The sequence below is a fragment of the Ranitomeya imitator genome, chromosome 9 (genome assembly GCF_032444005.1).
Source record: "Ranitomeya imitator isolate aRanImi1 chromosome 9, aRanImi1.pri, whole genome shotgun sequence".
NCBI classification, from domain to species: Eukaryota; Metazoa; Chordata; class Amphibia; order Anura; family Dendrobatidae; genus Ranitomeya; species Ranitomeya imitator.
The window spans coordinates 89,522,203-89,544,048 of record NC_091290.1 but is presented as its reverse complement, the minus strand read 5'-3'; the positions used below and the strand labels follow the sequence as shown (position 1 = coordinate 89,544,048).

Sequence of the window (21,846 nt, the reverse complement as noted above, 5' to 3'; positions counted from 1 at the left end):
CATAAAATTGGCCATTTTTATGCGCTAAACGCTCTCATTTTTCATATTTCTAGTGCAGTAATGCAGTTCAAGTTTCGTATTTCAAGTTTGTATGTTCTAGCGCTGCAGTGTGCTGCCTTATTTATTTAACTATATACGAGTTGGCGACTCTAGGTTCAGCACCTGTTCACACTTAGTCTATGTTTGGATGTGCAGGTCAGGTTTTTGAAATGTATTCTCTAGCCTTCTGATCATGCACTCCGCCTTCTAGCCACAGGTGTTTTAATTACAGCAGGTCCAATACCCCTCCATGGAGAGAGAGAATTTTAGTCTAGGAAGAGGTTTCACATGTGCCCATTCAGATGGAGACGTTTATTCTCAGCGAGGTAAGGCAAGCGTAGGACCTGGTATAAGAGAGATGCCGTAAAGTGGCTACCAGGTACACATAAAATTGGCCATTTTTAAGCGCTAAACGCTCTCATTTTTCATATTTCTAGTGCAGTAATGCAGTTCAAGTTTCGTATTTCAAGTTTGTATGTTCTAGCGCTGCAGTGTGCTGCCTTATTTATTTAACTATATACGAGTTGGCGACTCTAGGTTCAGCACCTGTTCACACTTAGTCTATGTTTGGATGTGCAGGTCAGGTTTTTGAAATGTCTTCACGGATGTGGGCTGAATCCAATCATGAATGGCCTGTACCTTAACCGGATCCATCTCTATAGACGAGGGAGAAAAAATGAAGCCCAAAAAAGAAACCTTCTGCACCCCAAAGAGACACTTAGACCCTTTCACAAACAGGGCTGTTGTGAATTCCGCTCTTGGGCTCCCTCCGGTGGTTGTAAGTGGCACTTTTGTGAGTTCTGCTCTTGGGCTCCCTCTTGTGGTTTCTAGTGGTATGGCTGCTCCTTGGAGTTAGCTGTCATCAGCTGCCTCCACTTATCATCTCTTCTGCTCGGCTATTTAAGTCTGGCTCTATCTTCAGCCAGTGCCACTTGTAAATGGTTCCTGGTTGGATTCACATCTCTTTGGAGTTCACTGTTATCCTGACCAGTTCAGCTAAGCTAAGTTTTTGCTTAGCCTTTTCTGTACATAGATGGTGGACTTATCCATTCTGTGCTTTCTATGTTTGTCCAGCTTATCAGTGTGAATTATTCTGTCTTGCTGGAAGCTCTGGGAGGCAGATTTGCCCTCCACACCTTTAGTCAGGTGTGGAGATTTTTTGTAAACTCTGCGTGGATTTTTGTAGTGTTTTATACTGACCGCACAGTATTCCATCCTGTCCTATCTATTTAGTTAGACTGGCCTCCTGTGCTCATCCTGGTTTCATTCTGTGTATGTCTTTTCCCTCTCCACTCACAGTCATTATTTGTGAGGGGCTAATCTATCCTTTGGGGATTTTCTCTGAGGCAAGATAGCTTTCCTGCTTCTATCTTTAGGGGTAGTTAGCTCTTAGGCTGTGACGAGATGCCTAGGGAGAGTTAGGAGCATTCCACGGCTACTTCTAGTGTTGTGTTGAGCTTAGGGACTGTGGTCAGTACAGTTACCACTTCCTTCGGAGCTCGTTCCATGTTGCTCCTAGACCACCGTATCATAACACAGGGCACTGTCACGAAGGATCTGAAATACCATCCTGACCTGTTCCACATGAGACTCCCAATCATCGGAAAAAATCAAAATATCGTCCAAATATACAATCAAGAACTTATCAATATAAGTCCGGAAGATATCATGCATGAAGGACTGAAAAACAGATGGAGCATTAGTGAGCCCGAATGGCATCACAAGGTATTCAAAATGGCCTTCGGGCGTATTAAACGCAGTTTTCCATTCATCACCCTGCTTAATACGAACAAGATTATATGCCCCCCGAAGGTCAATCTTCGTAAACCAACTAGCTCCCTTAATCCTAGCAAATAAATCGGTAAGCAAAGGTAAAGGGTATTGAAACTTGACCGTGATCTTATTCAAGAGGCGATAATCAATACAGGGTCTCAAGGAGCCATCTTTTTTAGCAACAAAAAAGAATCCCACTCCCAACGGTGAAGAAGATGGCCGAATATGCCCTTTATCCAAAGACTCCTTAATATAGCTCCGCATGGCGGTATGTTCAGGCACAGATAGGTTGAAAAGTCGACCCTTAGGAAACTTACAGCCTGGAATCAAGTCAATCGCACCAATCGCAGTCCCTGTGCTGTGGAAGGAAGCTGGACTTGGGCTCATCGAATACATCCTGAAAATCAGACAAAAACTCTGGAATTTCAGAAGAGGAAGAAGAGGAAATTGACATCAAAGGAACATCATTATGAACCTTCTGACAACCCCAACTAGTCACAGACATGGACTTCCAATCCAACACAGGATTATGTACCTGAAACCACGGAAAACCCAGCACGATAGCATCATGCAAATTATGCAACACCGGAAATCGACAATCTTCCTGATGGGCTGGCGCCATGTGCATGGTCACCTGTGTCCAAAACTGGGGCTTATTTTTAGCCAAGGGTGTAGCATCAATGCCCCTTAAAGGAATAGGGTTCTGCAAAGGCTGCAAGGGAAAACCACAACGCCTGGCAAACTCAAAGTCCATTAAGTTCAAGGCGGCACCTGAATCCACAAACGCCATGACAGAAAATGATGACAATGAGCAGATCAAGGACACAGATAACAGAAATTTAGGTTGTACAGTGCTGATGGTAAATGAACTAGCGATCCTCTTTGTCCGCTTAGGGCAGAATGAAATGACATGAGAAGCGTCGCCACAATAATAACACAACCTATTCTGACGTCTGAATCCTTGTCGTTCCGTTCTAGACAGAATCCTATCACACTGCATTGGCTCAGGAATCTGCTCTGAGGACAACGCCACAGCGTGCACCGTTCTGCGCTCCCGCAAGCGCCGGTCAATCTGAATGGCCAGAGACATAGAATCACTCAGACCGGAAGGCGTGGGAAACCCCACCATAACATCTTTAACGGATTCAGAAAGACCCTTTCTGAAAATTGCCGCTTAAGCATCATTATTCCATTTAGTCAACACAGACCATTTTCTGAATTTCTGACAATACAATTCTGCCGCCTCTTGACCCTGAGACAGGGCCAACAATGTCTTCTCAGCTTGATCCACAGAATTAGGTTCATCATATAATAATCCTAAAGCCTGATAAAAGGAGTCTACATTAAGCAAAGCCAGATTCCCAGATTCCAGGGAAAACGCCCAATCCTGCGGATCGCCACGCAGCAGGGAGATGACGATTTTAACCTGCTGAATGGAATCACCGGAGGATCGAGGTCTCAGAGCAAAAAACAGTTTACAGTTGTTTTTTTAACTCAAAAATTTGGACCTGTCACCAAAAAACAAATCAGGAGTAGGAATCTTCGGTTCTAAAACAGGAGTCTGAACAATATAATCAGAAATACCCTGTACCCTAGCAGCAAGCTGGTCTACACGAGAAGCTAATTCCTGAACATCCATGCTAGCACAAGACTCTTCAGCCACCCAGAGATAAAGAGGGAAGAGAAGGCAAAGCAGACTACAGAAAAAAAAAATGGCTCAACACCTTTCTTCCCTTCTTCTGAGATGCATTTAACTCATTATGGGCCAGTTGTACTGTTATGATCCGGTGACCTTGGAGCCGCATGAACAACTTTCACTGGAGTAGGTGGTAACTGTACTGACCACAAATCCTGATCTAACACCGCAACTAGAAGTAGCCGTGGGGTGTGCCTAACAAACCCTAGACACCTCGTCACAGCCGGAGGACTAAATACCCCTATAGATGGAAATAGGAATAATATCTTGCCTCAGAACAGAACCCCAAAGGATAGGCAGCCCCCCACGAATATTGACTGTGAGTAGGAGAGGAAAGACACACACAGGCAGAAAACAGGATTTAGCAAAAGAGGCCACTCTAGCTAAAATAGGAAAGGATAGGACAGAATACTGTGCGGTCAGTATAAAACCCTTCCAAAAATATCCACAGCAGATTATACAAAAAATTCCTCCATCTAACTAAAGACGTGGAACGTATATCTGCAACTCCAGAGAATCCTACACACAGAGCAGAAATACAATCAAAAATCCAGCACACAGCATGTGTGCCAAAGGAAAAAAAACAGACACTTATCTTTGCTGAATTGGCAGCTAAGCAGGAGAAACCAGACAGAGGTCCAACACCTCCCAAAAACCATTGACAACTGGAAAGGACTAATGAATCCTGCAAACCTAAATACCCCAGTCAGAATTGCAATCAGCAGATACACCTGGCCAAGACTGCAGCCCAGGGACAACTGCATTACCACCAACAACCACCGGAGGGAGCCCAAAAGCAGAATTCACAACAGGTGTGGTACAAAAAGCTGTCCATGCACATTGTACAAATGGCAATGCTCAACGCTTTCCCGCTGTCACGATGTGCACACAACACCGATACGTTGTACCTTCATTTCCAGGAGGTATTGGTTAAGGCCCTGATGTTTGGCACGAGGGAAGGAGCGGGCCCCGGTACTTCTGGAACTGAAGGTGCTTGTATCATACCAGGTCAGCATTTTTCTGGGGTGGTTCCGCCAACTGGAAGAAAAGGTAAGCCGCAAAAAAGGTGCCAAGTGTGTACAAAAGAGGAATACGCGAGGACACCATCTATCAATGCGACACCTGCCACGACAAACCTGGCCTCAAGAGAATGCCAAGAGTGTGCAAAGCAGTCATCAAAGCAAAAGGTGGCTACTTTGAAGAACCTAGAATATAAGACATAATTTCAGTTGTTTCACACTTTTTTGTTAAGTATATAATTCCACATGTGTCAATTCATAGTTTTGATGCCTTCAGTGTGAATGTACAATTTTCATAGTCATGAAAATACAGAAAAATCTTTGAATGAGAAGGCGTGTCCAAACTTTTGGTCTGTACTGTATATGGTATATATGCTTTATATCTGTCCTATTCGTTATCGCTAACTTTGGATATTTTTGGATCTTTCCATTAAACTTGGTTCACTTACTCTCTTGGCTGTATCATCCTTATCACACTTTAATTTGATACACATGTGTTCAGATTTAAGATCTATTTATTTACACCTAATATATTTTTGGTTCACCTTTTTCTGTTGTAATTATTCTATTACATATGATTTGGTCACTTGTACATATAGTAAAGATATATGTGCACACATCTGATAGACCTGGGTAAGGTCAAACTCTATGTTGAATGATAGTGTTGTTTGACTTGCCCCCATCCTGCGGAGGGGGGGGGGTAGTTGTCACTTTTCAATTTCAACTTGGATCTAGACATCCTCACTATGATCCCATTTAGCAGTTTTTCACGTCAGCACTGGCACTTCTATTACTAAACAGGGCTTTGTGCCTTTTAGTTTATATTTTTATTTCACTGCACTGTATGAAAGACTCAATTTCTCGGCTTTTTACCCTAATTATGTAGGTAATAGTGCACATTAGTGTTATTCTCGATAACAGATGGTTACACCTGTATTATATTACCACCTCATCTTTGTTGTGATTCCAAACCTGTAGAGATTTTTTTTAAAGGGAACCTGTCAACTGAATTTGGCGGGACTGGTTTTGGGTCATATGGGAGGAGTTTTCGGGTGTTTGATTCACCCTTTGCTTACCCGCTGGCTGCATGCTGGCCGAAATATTGGATTGAAGTTCATTCTCTGTCCTCCGTATCACACGCCTGCGCAAGGCAAGATGCGCATGTACTACGGAGGACAGAGAATGAACTTCAATCCAATATTGCGGCCAGCATGCAGCCAGCGGGTAAGGAAAGGGTGAATCAAACACCCGAAAACTCCGCCCATATGACCCAAAACCAGTCCCGCCAAATTCAGGTGACAGGTTCCCTTTAAACTTATATATTTGAATATACAATTCTTTTGCTATAATATATATATACAACAAATGCTTAGAATTAGCAATGCTGTGTTCACTTTGATGCATATTCCCATAGACATCCAATGTGGATGATTATTCCTTTTCTTCAGTTGATTCATGACAATTACGAATATGACTCCATTTGGTGGTTCTCTACATTATGACTTCATGTTAGTTAACTCCTCCCTTTAAGCCTGATTGGTCTGCTGGACTGCATAATTACTATGATTACTTCTTTTAAGTATTTAATAGCTTTTGGTGCATCTCTTCTTCTCTGAAGAGACAATTTGCAATTTGGATCTAGACATCCTCACTATGATCCCATTTATCAGTTTTTCACGTCAGCATTTGCACTTCTATTTATTACTAAACAGGGCTTTGTGCCTTTTAGTTTATATTTTTATTTCACTTCACTGTATGAAAGACTCAATTTCTCGGCTTTTTACCCTAATTATGTAGGTAGTAGTGCACATTAGTGTTATTCTCGATAATAGATGGTTACACCTGTATTATATTACCACCTCATCTTTGATGTGATTCCAAACCTGTAGAGATTTTTTTAAACTTATACATTTGAATATACAATTTTTTTGCAATAATATATATATATATATTGTAGCGATTTCACTCACTCAGCTGCGACGGCTGACACTCAGGAGACGTGTTCCTTTAAAGTTCACTGGGTTTATTGCTTCATAAACCATGTGGCAAAACAACAGAAATCAAAATAGCCTTTGGTTCAGGCAAAGGAAAACAAGTGTCCAGTTCATCCGGCTCAGTCCTGAAGCCGAACACATTCAGGAGGGTTTCACCTCCACACATATCTGCTGTGTAAAGGATTAGCCAGTCTTATATAGGACTAACCACACCCAGTAATCTATCACATGATTAGCCATGTGGTCTGACATCACCACAGGTCCTGAAACACAAACATATGGTTATATAAAACAACGCAATATTCCGGGCTACATTACAGCAACAAGGCACTTATGTGGCACATACCTCCCATCGACTACACACCCTTTAGCCATGCTACATACCTCCCCCCTCTGCCTAAAGCCGTGGGGCTTGGCACTTTCTCCCACTAAACAAGGGATTCTTGATAGGGCATCCGCATTACCGTGCAGCTTTCCGGCCCGATGTTCCACATGGAAACTGAAGTCCTGCAGGGATAAGAACCAACGGGTGACCCTAGCATTTCTACCCTTCGTTTCCCTCATCCACCTAAGTGGGGCATGGTCGGATATCAGTCTAAATTTACGTCCCAGCAGATAGTACCGCAATGTGTCCACTGCCCATTTTATGGCCAAGCACTCCTTCTCAACGACTGAGTAGTTCTTTTCAGATGAGGACAGCTTCCTACTCAGATAGAGAACAGGATGCTCCTCCCCATGTAGTTCTTGGGAAAGGACTGCTCCCACCCCAACATCTGAGGCATCTGTCTGAAGAATAAACTCTTTCTTGAAGTTTGGGGCCATCAGAACGGGTTGCTTACACAAAGCGTTTTTCATTTCTTGGAAGGCTGACTCTGTTTCTTCGGACCACTTAACCATTACTGGTTTTGTCCCTTTTAGCAGGTCAGTCAGAGGCGCAGCCATCGTGGCGAAGTTTGGGATGAACCTCCTGTAATATCCCACGATTCCCAGGAAGGCTTTAACTTGCTTCTTGGAAACCGGTTTTGGCCACGTTTGAATTGCCTCCACTTTACTGATTTGGGGTTTTATTTCTCCGTGACCCACTATGTATCCAAGGTACTTAGCTTCTTCTTTACCCAAGGCACACTTCTTTGGGTTTATAGTAAATCCGGCCTCTCTTAAAGCATCCAACACCGCTTGGACTTTCTCCAGATGACTCTCCCAGTCCGGGCTAAAGATGACGATATCATCTAGGTACGCAGCAGCGTAGGCCTTATGGGGTGCAAGAACTCTATCCATAGCCCTCTGGAAGGTCGCCGGAGCTCCCTGTAGGCCAAACGGCATCCGGGCATACTGGAAGCATCCATCAGGTGTCGAAAAGGCTGTCTTCTCCTTGGCTTCCTGCGCCATGGGGATCTGCCAATACCCCTTTGTCAGATCCAAGGTGGATATATATCTGGCGTGCCCAAGCCTTTCGATGAGCTCATCAATACGGGGCATGGGATAAGCGTCGAACTTGGAGACCTCATTCAACTTCCGATAGTCGTTGCAAAACCTCCACTCTCCATCAGGTTTTGGGACCAGGACAATTGGGCTTGACCAACCGCTCTTGGATTCCTCAATGACTCCAAGCCTCAACATACGCTCCACTTCCTTGGAGATAACTTCTCGACGAGCCTCAGGAATACGATAAGGTTTCACATTCACCCGCACATGGGGCTCTGTTAGGACCTCGTGCTCTATGACCTTCGTGTATCCTGGCAATTCTGAAAACAGGTCCCTGTTTTTCTGGAGTAACTCCCGGCACTGCTGTTTCTGGGTTTTCGATAGCGTCTCTGCTATAGTAACCGCTCCAACCTCACCTTCTGGGTTGCTTAACAATGACGGAGTAACTGTCGGCTCTCTATCTTGCCATGGCTTGATGAGGTTGACATGGTAAACTTGGAATGGTTTCCGTCTTCCTGGTTGGTGAATTTTATAATTTACCTCACCAAGTTTCTCGACAACCTCATATGGCCCTTGCCATTTGGCCAAGAACTTGCTTTCCACCGTTGGAACTAACACCAGAACTCGGTCTCCCGAATTGAACTGCCTCACTCTTGCAGACCGGTTGTAGACCCTGGCTTGAGCTTCTTGTGCTTGGAGAAGGTGTTCTTTCACGATAGGCATCACCTTTGCAATCCTCTGCTGCATCAGGGCCACATGCTCAATGACGCTTCTGTGGGGCGTGACTTCGGCTTCCCAGGTTTCCTTGGCTATATCCAGGAGTCCTCGTGGATGTCGGCCATATAGAAGCTCAAACGGTGAGAACCCTGTGGAGGCCTGTGGAACTTCACGAATGGAAAACATCAGATAGGGTAAGAGACAATCCCAGTCTCTACCGTCTTTCTCTATAGCTTTTCTCAGCATGCTCTTTAGAGTCTTGTTAAACCTCTCAACAAGACCATCTGACTGGGGATGGTACACCGAGGTCCTCAACTGGGAGATCTTCAGGGCTTTGCATAACTCCCTCATCACCTTGCTCATGAAAGGTGTACCCTGGTCAGTCAGGATCTCCTTTGGCAGACCTGTCCGGGAAAAGACATGGACCAACTCGCGGGCTATGCTCTTTGAGGAAGAATTCCTCAAGGGAATTGCCTCAGGATAGCGTGTGGCATAGTCCAGGATGACTAATATATACTGATGGCCCCGAGCTGATTTAACTAAGGGACCGACCAAGTCCATGGCAATTCTCTCGAACGGTACCTCAATAATGGGCAGTGGCACAAGGGGGTTCCGGAAATGAGGAGTAGGAGCAGTTAGCTGACATGTAGGGCAGGACCTGCAATAGTTCACTATTTCCCGGTGACACCCAGGCCAATAGAACCTCTGCACAACCCGTTCCTGCGTTTTTTCCACCCCTAGGTGTCCACCCAAGATGTGTGAATGGGCCATGTCCAACACTTTCCGTCTATACGGACCCGGCACTATCAACTGCTCTACCAACTCCTCCCTTATTTCCGTGACCCGGTACAACAATTCCCCCCTCAACAGAAAATGGGGAAATCTTTTGTCTGCCCCCGGCTCCTGTACCACCCCGTCAATAACTGTGACATTATTAAAGGCTTCCCTCAGAGTGGGGTCCCTATGTTGGGCAGTCCCAAAATTTTCACCGGTAACCTCTAACTCCAGAATGTCAGATGTAGGGGATACTTCCTCCTCATCCCCAACCAGAACACAAAAAGGAAAGCTGTCTGCCTCTGGGTGTGGCGATACCGTTCCAGGGTTCACTGGTTCCCTGCCAGGGAGCTCAGAACCCTTTCCCCACAAATCCCAAAACAAACAGAAATCCCGGCCAATAATTATAGGGTGCAACAAGTCCTGAACTACGCCGACTATGTGGGATTCAGTGCCACATGCCGTTTCAATGTCCACCCTGGCCATAGGGTAGTCCTTTGCATCACCATGTATGCACCGCACTCCGACCTTCTTTCCTGGGAGCAGATGAAGAGGAAAAGTGGCCCTCACCAGGGTCACTAGGCTCCCCGAGTCTAACAGTGCCGTTACTGCTCGACCGTTCACCTTTACGGGACACGCTTGAGGTCCCTCGTTGGATGGAGAGTTCACACTACAGACTGGATACGCATAGTATGAACAACGGCGTCCCATGCTGCAGTCCATCTGCTCAGTGACTTGGGAACAACGGGCAGCTATATGTCCTGGCTTGTGGCACCTCCAACAAATCACATCACCCGTGGGGACCTTGGGCACCACCTCCCCCGCCCTTTGTGACCTTGGACGCACCACCCCTTTTTGGGACTCAGCTGCCCTCTGGGACCCCCAGTACGGCATGGGCTGCCTCCCGAAGGAGCCTTCCAACCCTTGGTATCTCTCAACCAGTCCGATCAGCTCGTCGGCATTCTGGGGATCACCCTGGGCAACCCAAGACTGTATAGGCCTCGGGAGGGAATGGACAAACCGATCCATCATCACCCGTTCTACCATCTGTGCAGGCGCAGAGGTCTCTGGCTGCAGCCATTTCTGGACCAGGTGCAACAGATCAAACATTTGGGAACGAGGTGGTTTGTCCCGGTGATAGCCCCAGGAGTGAACTCGCTGTGCCCTGACAGTCAGTGTCACCCCCAGACGTGCGAGAATCTCGGCTTTCAATTTGTGATACTCTTTGGCATCCTGCAAGGTCAAATCATAGTACGCCTTCTGGGGTTCTCCCGTCAGGTATGGCGCAAGTACCTCTGCCCACTGCTCTGGCGGAAGTTTTTCCCTCTCAGCGACCCTCTCAAACACTGTCAGGAAGGCCTCAACATCATCCCCGGGAGTCATTTTCTGCAATGCACGTCTTACCGTCTTCCGGACGTGGGTGTCATCAGCCACACCTGGGGTTGGGGCGCTCGCCTTGCCCTGGATGGCGGTTGCCAGAAGCTGCATCTGCTGCTGATGCTCCTGCTGGCTCTGCTGCATCTGCTGCCGTTGCTCCTGCTGACTCTGCCGTTGCTCCTGCTGGCTCTGTTGTATCTGCTGCTGGCTCTGTTGTATCTGCTGCATCAACAGCCTGTTGGTCTCTTGCTGCCTTTGCTCCTGCTGGACCAAGTGTTTCAGCAGGTCCTCCATTTTCTCCGGCAATGCTTGCTGGCTTGCAACAGCCTTGACCCAGGACATTCAAAAATAAACTCACGTCTCCGCTGGGAACGCTGCTCGCAGGTCTCCACCAATTGTAGCGATTTCACTCACTCAGCTGCGACGGCTGACACTCAGGAGACGTGTTCCTTTAAAGTTCACTGGGTTTATTGCTTCATAAACCATGTGGCAAAACAACAGAAATCAAAATAGCCTTTGGTTCAGGCAAAGGAAAACAAGTGTCCAGTTCATCCGGCTCAGTCCTGAAGCCGAACACATTCAGGAGGGTTTCACCTCCACACATATCTGCTGTGTAAAGGATTAGCCAGTCTTATATAGGACTAACCACACCCAGTAATCTATCACATGATTAGCCATGTGGTCTGACATCACCACAGGTCCTGAAACACAAACATATGGTTATATAAAACAACGCAATATTCCGGGCTACATTACAGCAACAAGGCACTTATGTGGCACATACCTCCCATCGACTACACACCCTTTAGCCATGCTACAATATATATATATATATATATATATATATATATATATATGACAAATGTTTAGAATTAGCAATGCTGTGTTCACTTTGATGCATATTCCCATAGACATCCAATGTGGATGATTATTCCTTTTCTTCAGTTGATTCATGACAATTACGAATATGACTCCATTTGGTGGTTCTCTACATTATGACTTCATGTTAGTTAACCCCTCCCTTTAAGCCTGATTGGTCTGCTGGACTGCATAATTACTATGATTACTTCTTTTAAGTATTTAACAGCTTTTGGTGCGTTCAGAAATTAACTTAATGCAAAATGCTAGTGTGCTATGAACTGGTACGTATTTGAAAATTACAATAATCCGCCTCTGTGATTTGCATCAGCATTCATTTCTATTTCAAAGCAGTTGATTGAAAACAAGGAATAATCTGTTCACGGAGTCTCTGCTATTCTGTGTTGCATAGTTAACAGTATGACTCTATCCGGGTTGGTGGTTACTCACTTCATGACTCATTCGAGTTTTCCCCTCCCCTTAAGCACCATTGGCTATCAGATGGTATAATTCCTATGGTGCTCACCGTCTAGACACGCCCCCAGGAAGAAGCACTCGCGAAACGCGCGTCGGGGTTAGGAGGTTTAGCGCGCCACCAGGCAGAACATTTTTTGGAGCGGCGCAGACCCAGTTAATATGTGTATGGCATGGGGTGGTCGGAAAGTTTTTTGCTGTATGATTGCAATATAATTATGGTATACTGAGGGCACTTTGTACTATGGCAATATACAGGGATATAGTCCCGGTGGTGTGCAAGCCCTGTCACATTGTTCAATATAAAGACTGCGTCTTTTTACATGCATGCACCTTGGTATAGCTAGTTAAATATATTTAAGCATTGCCCTCCCACTGCACAGCAGGAACACTGGATTTGTTTATACCTGCATTTTGATACAACCATCCTGAGAGTCGGCAATGTTCATCAGTCTTTTAATCCTATTATCAATATAGTTTCTCGGCTAACGGGCAGTAGCAATATACCATTAAATTAATAATAGCAAATGATTACATTTCAGCAATTTAATACCCCATGCATTTACATTTTCATAGATAATTTCCTGTGTATACATATGTCCTGCTCAAGCTGACCTCTCGGTGTACCTTTTAGTTGATCTGAGGCACCTTGTCTATAAGTTTATTCATCTATTTGCATGCATTTTATTTGTTTATAATAAATAAATTTTGTTTTTAAAATATTTGTGTGAACACTTCTTAATCTGACCATAGTCTATATAACTGTGGGATTAGCATGTTGCATTTATAAAGGATGTTAAGAGACCAAAAATGGAGTATGCATTTTTTCCTAGCTAAACAGTGCTAGCATAGCCATACACATTGGCTCGAATTAGATTGATGACTGAACAACCAATGCATGGACAATCACCTGGTAAACGACCACTACTCCAAAGTAACATTTTAGTCCACATTGACCAGTACATTAAAAAAAAACCTGTAATTTTCAATTGTCTCAGCTTTGGAGGGGGGATGTCATAGGGTACCGTCACACAGTGGCATTTTGATCGCTACGACGGCACGATTTGTGACGTTCCAGTGATATCCTTACGATCCCGCTGTGTCTGACACGCTCCTGCGATCAGGGACCCCGCTGAGAATCGTGCGTCGTAGCAGATCGTTTGAAACTTTCTTTCGTCGCTGGATCTCCCGCTGACATCACTGAATCGGCGTGTGTGACGCCGATTCAGCGATGTCTTCACTGGTAACCAGGGTAAACATCGGGTTACTAAGCGCAGGGCCGCGCTTAGTAACCCGATGTTTACCCTGGTTACCAGCGTAAACGTAAAAAAACCAAACACTACATACTTACCTTCAGCTGTCTGTCCCCGGCGCTCTGCTTCCCTGCACTCCTCCTGCATCCTGTGTCAGCGCCGGCCAGCCAGAAAGCACAGCGGTGACGTCACCACTCTGCTTTCCGGCCGCTGTGCTCACAGTCAGTGCAGGAAAGCAGAGCGCCGGGGACAGACAGCGGTAGGTAAGTATGTAGTGTTTGTTTTTTTTACTTTTACGATGGTAACCAGGGTAAACATCGGGTTACTAAGCGCGGCCCTGCACTTAGTAACCCGATGTTTACCCTGGTTACCAGGGGACTTCGGGATCGTTGGTCGCTGGAGAGCTGTCTGTGTGACAGCTCTCCAGCGACCAAACAGCGACGCTGCAGCGATCGACATCGTTGTCGTATCGCTGCAGCGTTGTTTCAGTGTGACGGTACCCATAGAGACATGTCTCTATGCTGCACAAGTTTAGGGCAGCCGCAACATGGGAAATATCACACAGCAGTACAAAGCAGTATATCTGTGAATCCAGATCTGGCACAGTATCCCATTGTGTGTGTTTCACTCTCACTCTGTTTCACCCTCCTTCTCCACTTTCTACTCTCTTTAGACTTTAATAAATCGTTGTAGTCTGACATTTCAGGGAGCTAGCAGTTTGTTTTGTAATAAGCAAGACAGATTTTAGCTGTTTCTTTGAGTCAAGAGGCAAGGAGAGGAAGAGTCTCTCATGCATAGAGAAACTATTGATTCATACAAAATTGAGACAACACTGAACAACTATAGTATACAATTTGTCATAAAACCAATTAAATATAATCTTGCATCATCAAGTAAAAAAAAATACAGTATATGGTAACATGCACACTTTAATATGTGATCCTATGAGCAACAGGTGCAGGGAAGGAAACATCGGTACATGTGGCTATGGGAGAAGGATAAAGGATGTTTAGGGAATGTTTAGGGAACATTTTGGGAATGTTCGTTCATGAAAAGTTATTTCATGGACCAGCATTGTTAACTTTCAGTTGAAGAATCAACATTTTAGAAAAAGCTGACTGTTTTTATCCACTTAAATCTAATGTTGTGGCCACCTCTACTTTTGTGTATGGATAGCTTCGGACATTGTAACTCAGCCCTACTCATTTGAATGGGGCTGAGTTGCAACACCAGATAAAAGCTAAGGACAAGACTGGTACTATTTCTACGGGTGCAAAAAATGTCCTCTTCAGCCGAATGAAAGACACTTGTTTCACTCCGAACACTTTTACTCCACCTGAACTGTGTAGCTTCCTACTGAGGTTGCTCTTCTAAATCTTCTTGATTGTTGACTAGACTCCTGAAAAAGTTTGGCAAATCTCTCTTCCATCAGCCGTGCGAAGCTTTGGTTATTTGATCCCAATAACTGGTTATCGACACCTTGTATCACTGGGGAAAGATAAGCAATTTATATCAACATTTAACTAGGTTTTCCACTTTGGATAAAAATATCTAAAATGTAGAGAATTACTATTACCCACATAGTTTACCGCTTATATACAATAAATTGTTATTTTTTTAATCCCCATGTAGTCCATCTCTCTCTGCAGCTCAGCCTGCTTACATCTTTATGAGCAGGGGACGGGACGTATTACAAGTTTAGCAGGCTGCAATAAGTATCCCCCCACTCCCCTCCAATCCCTCCCTTGTTACTTTCTGCTTTTCCATCTCTCTGAAGACTCTGCCGTTCTTTTGCCTGAGTTGCTTTATCTGCAAAATGGTAAAAATAATCTGTATTATGCCCTTTCTTATTCTACCTGACGCTAATGAAGTTGAATTCTCTGCTGGGACAGATCTACATACACAGCTGTGTTATCAACACACTTACTGTAGACCACCTGGGATTGGAGGAGACCCTTTTGGTTGCAGGTGGCTTAACTGTTAGATAAGAAGTGGAGGTAGGGAGTTATTAATTGAAGTTTTGGGATGTCCCGTCACATGGTAGGACTGTAAGATTGTAACTTTCACGTACAGCATATATTTTACCATTATGTTATAGCTCCCATGTCTCTGATGAACTAATCTATATATATAATTGTCTAAGGAGTACTTCCGTCTTTCTGTCGGCAACTTCCGTAACGGAAATCCCGCATCACTGATTTGTCTCGCCAGCTGCCTGTCATGGCTGCCGCGACCAATCAGCGACGAGCACAGTCCGATTAGTGACTCCCCTACTCCCCTGCTGTCAGTGCCCGGCGCACACTCCGTAATCCCCTCCAGTCACCGCTCACACAGGGTTAATGCCAGCGGTAACGGGCCGCGGGTACTGCACTCCGTTACCGCTGCTATTAACCCTGTGTGTCCCCAACTTTTTTTACTATTGATGCTGCCTATGCATCAGCGAGACCGCTAAGTCATCTGGGTAATTTCGCAATGCATCTTGGGAACGGAAGATGGCGGCAGCCGCTCGCACATCGCCAGAGTTTCGCTGGATCCTAGGGGGTGAGTATATAACTATTTTTAATTTTCATTATTTTTTTTAACAGGGATATGGTGCCCACACTGCTAAATACTGCGTGGGCTGTGTTATATACCGCGTGGCTGCTATATACTACATGGGCAGTGTTATATACTCAGTGGGCAGTGCTATATACTACGTGCCCTGCGTTATATACTGCATCAGTTGTGGTATATACTGCGTTGCCTGTGTTATATACTGCGTGGCTGCTATATACTGCGTGGGCTGTGTTATATAGTACGTAGGCTGTGTTATATAGTTTGTGGGCTGTGTTATATAGTACGTGGGCTGTGTGATATACTGCATGGGCTGTGCTATATACTACATGCCCTGTGCTATATACTACATACCCTGTGTTATATACTGCGTGGCCTGTGTTATATACTACGTCGCCTGTGTTATATACTGCGTGGCTACTATATACTGCGTGGGTTGTGTTATACAGTATGTGGTCTGTGTTATAAACTGTTTGGGCTGTGTTATATACTGCATGGCCACTGTTATATACTGCGTGGCCTGTATTAACGCATCGGGTATTCTACAATATGTATGTATGTATATAACAGCCACATAGTATATAGCACAGGCCACGTAGTATTTGCTATATACTACATGGCCTCTGCTATATACTATGTGGCTGCTATATACATACATACATATTCTAGAATACCGATGCGTTAGAATCGGGCCACCATCTAGTGACTAAAATAGTCATCTAAATGTGTTTGATACATTACTGGAATATTCTGGTGCTGCACCTGTAAGAAGCCAATTGCCTGGGTAAGTATTTCATGACCAAAAAAGATTCTTATCACTAGGAAGTAAACAATGAAACTAAACAAATGTTTGATTTCTCATAGTACGATAATAATACAGTAATACGATTTATTTGCAGAAACACTCGTTAAAATTTAATTGCTGGGTTGTGGACTTTCTAACTCCCTCTTGCACAACACTCTAAATGAACAGAAGAGACGTAACTCAGAGATGGTGCACGTCAGTTGCAAGATACAGCCAACATTGCGGTGCAGTGGCCTGGAGGATGAATACTCCATACCTAAAGATTTATAGGGGTATTCCCATCTCGTCACGTGACATCGCATCACCAGGATATGCAATCACTTCATGATCAGTCGTGATCTGCTCTCTAAGACCCTAACTAAAGCGGAGATATTTTTCCCACTACTGGCACCTGGCTGTGCAGGTAACTGCAGCAGTTCTCATTTGCTTGAATGGAGCTGTTCTCCAGACCGCTCTAATCCATGTTGCCAGTTGCTGCTGTGCAGAAAAATATTGTGGGGGGGCCACAGTGCTAAACCACCACTGCACCCCTCATGATTGGTGGGGGTCCAAGTAGTTAAGTTCTTGCCAATTTTAAAGTAATGGCATCCTAGAAATATGCCTTGGTACCGTGTTAGCCAATGGATAGAAAAATATTTAGAATTGAGAGTCCTCAGTGGTTGATACCTTTTAATGGCTAACTGAAAAGATGGTAACAAATTGCAAGCTTTCGAGACTACTCAGGTCCCTTCATCAGGCATAGACTAATAGAAATTCTGAAGAATCACATATTTATGCACAACACAGCACAGTAAAATGCTATAGAAAAGACAGGTGACGTGAAGCAGAACTACAATTATGTGAGTGATAAACAGTTATGTCCATAAATATTGGAGCAGTACATAGATAAGGAATTAGACTTGAGAGTCCTCAGTGACTGATGCCTTTTAATGGCTAACTGAAAAGATGGTAACAAATTATCTATGAACTGTTCCAATAATCCATAATCCTCTTGATTACATACCAGAGGTTTTCAATGGGGTTCAGGTCTGGAGATTGGGCTGCCCATGACAGGGTTTTGATGTAGTGGTCTCGTAATTTTTGCCAGAGCTGTATATGCAGTTTAATAATTTGTTCAAACATCTTTCCAGGTATAGAAGTAAGGCTCATTGGCCTGTAATTTCCTGGCTCATTCTTCTTTCCTTTTTTGAAGAAAGGGATAACATTTGCCCTTCTCGAATCCTATGGGACTTCTACTTTCCCAATATCAACATGGGTTTACTAGGGACCATTCCTGTCAGACTAATCTGATCAATTTCTATGAAGAGGTAAGTTCTGGACTGGACCAAGGGAACCCAGTGGACGTAGTGTATATGGACTTTTCAAAAGCTTTTGATACGGTGCCACACAAATGGTTGATACATAAAATGAGAATAATGGGGATAGGGGAAGATATGTGTAAGTGGGTTAAGAGCTGGCTCAGGGAGAGGAAACAAAGGGTGGTTATTAATGGAGCACACTTGGACTGGGTCACGGTTAGCAGTGCGGTACCACAGGGGTCAGTATTGGGCACTCTTCTTTTTAACATATTTATTAATGACCTTGTAGGGGGCATACAGAGTAGAATTTCAATATTTGCAGATGACACTAAACTCTACAGGGTAATCAATACAGAGGAGGAGAATTTTATACTACAGGATGATTTATGTAAACTAGAAGCTTGGGCTGATAAATGGCAAATGAGCTTTAGTGGGGATAAATGTAAGGTCATGCACTTGGGTAGAAGTAATAAGATGTATAACTATGTGCTTAATTCTAAAACTCTGGGCAAAACTGTCAATGAAAAAGACCTGGGTGTATGGGTGGATGACAAACTCACATTTAGTGGCCAGTGTCAGGCAGCTGTTACAAAGGCAAACAAAATAATGGGATGCATTAAAAGAGGTATAGATGCTCATGAGGAGAACATAATTTTACCTCTATACAAGTCACTAGTTCGACCACACTCAGAATACTGTGTACAGTTCTGGTCTCCGTGTATAAGAAAGACATAGCTGAACTGGAGCGGGTGCAGAGAAGAGCGACCAAGGTTATTAGAGGACTGGGGGGTCTGCAATACCAAGATAGGTTATTACACTTAGGGCTACTTAGTTTGGAAAAACGAAGGCTAAGGGGTGATCTTATGTTAATGTATAAATATATGAGGGGACAGTATAAAGACTTTTCTGATGATCTTCTTAACCCCTTCATGACCCAGCCTATTTTGACCTTAAAGACCTGGCCGTTTTTTGTAATTCTGACCAGTGTCCCTTTATGAGGTAATAACTCAGGAACGTTTCAACGAATCCTAGCGGTTCTGAGATTGTTTTTTCGTGACATATTGGGCTTCATGATAATGCTAAATTTAGGTCGATAATTTTTGCGTTTATTTGTGAAAAAAATAGAAATTTGGCTAAAATTTTGAAAATTTAGCAATTTTCAAATTTTGAATTTTTATTCTGTTAAACGAGAGAGTTTGAAAAGAGTTTTTTGTGAAAAAAAATAGTTAAAAATAACATTACCCACATGTCTACTTTACATCAGCACAGTTTTGGAACCAATTTTTTTTTTTGCTAGGAAGTTATAAGGGTTACAGTTTGACCAGCAATTTCTCATTTTTACAGCAAAATTTACAAAACCATTTTTTTTAGAGTCCACCTCACATTTGAAGTCAGTTTGAGGGGTCTAGTTTGAGGGGTCTATATGGCTGAAAATACCCAAAATTGACACCATTCTAAAAACTGCACCCCTCAATGTACTCAAAACCACATTCAAGAAGTTTATTAACCCTTCAGGTGCTTCACAGCAGCAGAAGCAACATGGAAGGAAAAAATTAACATTTAACTTTTTAGTCAGAAAAATTATGTTTTAGCAACATTTTTTTATTTTCCCAAGGGTAAAAAGAGAAACTGGACACCAAAAGTTATTGTACAATTTGTCCTGAGTACACCGGTACCCCATATGTGGGGGGGAACCACTGTCTGGGCGCACGGCAGGGCTCGGAAGGGAAGGAGCGCCATTTGACTTTTTCAATGAAAAATTGGCTCCAATCTTTAGCGGACACCATGTCGCGTTTGGAGAGCCCCTGTGTGCCTAAACATTGGAGCTCCCCCACAAGTGACCCCATTTTGGAAACTAGACCCCCCAAGGAGCTTATCTAGATGCATAGTGAGCACATTGAACCCCCAGGTGCTTCACAAATTGATCCGCAAAAATGAAAAAGTACTTTTTTTTCCACAAAAAATTTCTTTTAGCCTCAATTTTTTCATTTTCACATTGGTAACAGGATAAAATGGATCCTAAAATGTGTTGGGTAATTTCTCCTGAGTACACCAATACCTCATATGTGGTCACAAACCACTGTTTGTGCACACGGCAAGGCTCGGAAGGGAAGGAGCGCTTTTTGACTTTTGAATGAAAAATTAGCTCCAATCGTTAGCGGACACCATGTCGCATTTGGAGAGCCCCTGTGTGCCTAACATTGGAGCTCCCCCACATGTGACCCTATTTTGGAAACTAGACCCCCCAAGGAACTTACCTAGATGCATAGTGAGCACTTTGAACCCCCGGGTGCTTCACAAATTGATCCGTAAAAATAAAAAAGTACTTTTTTTTCACAAAAAATTTCTTTTGGCCTCAATTTGTTCATTTACACATGGGCAACAGGATAAAATGGATCCTAAAATGTATTGGGCAATTTCTCCTGAGTACACTGATACCTCACATGTGGGGGTAAACCACTGTTTGGGCACACGGTAGGGCTTTTTTTTTAATGAAAAATTAGCTCCAATCATTAGCTGACACCATGTCGCGTTTGGAGGGCCTCTGTTTGCCTAAACATTGGAGCTTCCCCACATGTGACCCCATTTTGGAAACTAGACCTCCTGAGGAACTAATCTAGACATGCGGTGACCACTTTAAACCTTCAAGTGCTTCACAGAAGTTTATAACGTAGAGCCGTGAAAATAAAAAATCATTTTTTCTTTCCTCAAAAATTATTTTGTAGCCCACAATTTTTTATTTTCACAAGAGTAACAGGAAAAATTGGACCCGAAAAGTTGTTGTCCAGTTTGTCCTGAGTACGGTGATACCCCATATGTGGGGGGGAACCACTGTTTGGGCACACGTCGGGGCTCAGAAGGGAAGTAGTGACTTTTGAAATGCAGACTTTGATGGAATGGTCTGCGGTGGTCACGTTGCGTTTGCAGAGCCCCTGATGTGCCTAAGCAGTAGAAACCCCCCACAAATGACCCCACTTTGGAAACGAGACCCCCTAAGGAACTTATCTAGATATGTGGTGAGCACTTTGAACCCCCAAGTGCTTCACAGAAGTTTACAATGCAGAGCCGTGAAAATAAAAAATCATTTTTCTTTCCTCAAAAATGATGTTTTAGCAAGCAATTTTTTATTTCAACAAGTGTAACAGGAGAAATTGGACCCCAACAATTGTTCAAAAAAAGGGGAGAAGCCAGCGCAGCCTAAGGTTAAGACGCAATACATAAAGTGCAAATGCACATATTAATTTCTAACTGTATTTTCAAAATGAGACATTTAGCAAACAATTGATCAATTCTTTGAGCCACCCCGCCTCTTCACGGCAATCTCATATTGGGGCAGTCCTACACTACGTTTTTTTATATTCGCTGTGCCAATGTATCAATTGTTTGCTAAATGTCTCATTTTGAAAATACAGTTAGAAATTAATATGTGCATTTGCACTTTATGTATTGCGTCTTAACCTTAGGCTGCGCTGGCTTCTCCCCTTTTTTTGCCCAATAATTGTTGCCCAGTTTGTCCTGAGTATGCTGGTACCCCATATGTGGGGGTAAACCACTGTTTGGGCGCACGTCGGGGCTCGGAAGGGAGGGAGCACCATTTGACTTTTTGAATGCAAGATTGACTGGAATCATGGTGGCGCCATGTTGCGTTTGGAGACCCCTGATGTGCCGTAACAGTGGAAATCCCTCAATTCTAACTCCAACACTAACCCCAACACACCCCTAACCCTAATCCCAACTCTAGCCATAACCCTAACCACAACCCTAACCCCAACACACCCCTAACCATAATC

General features: G+C 43.9%; 1 protein-coding gene across 1 annotated transcript in view; it reads right to left on the bottom strand.

Annotated features, from left to right (window-relative positions):
- KIAA1549L (KIAA1549 like) overlaps window positions 1–21,846 on the bottom strand; it is a 738,873-nt gene that overhangs the window by 331,016 nt on the left and 386,011 nt on the right. Inside the window, exon 9 of the mRNA XM_069739753.1 lies at window positions 14,736–14,887. Coding sequence (XP_069595854.1) covers window positions 14,736–14,887 — 152 coding nt within the window. The remainder of the gene's footprint in view (window positions 1–14,735; window positions 14,888–21,846) is intronic.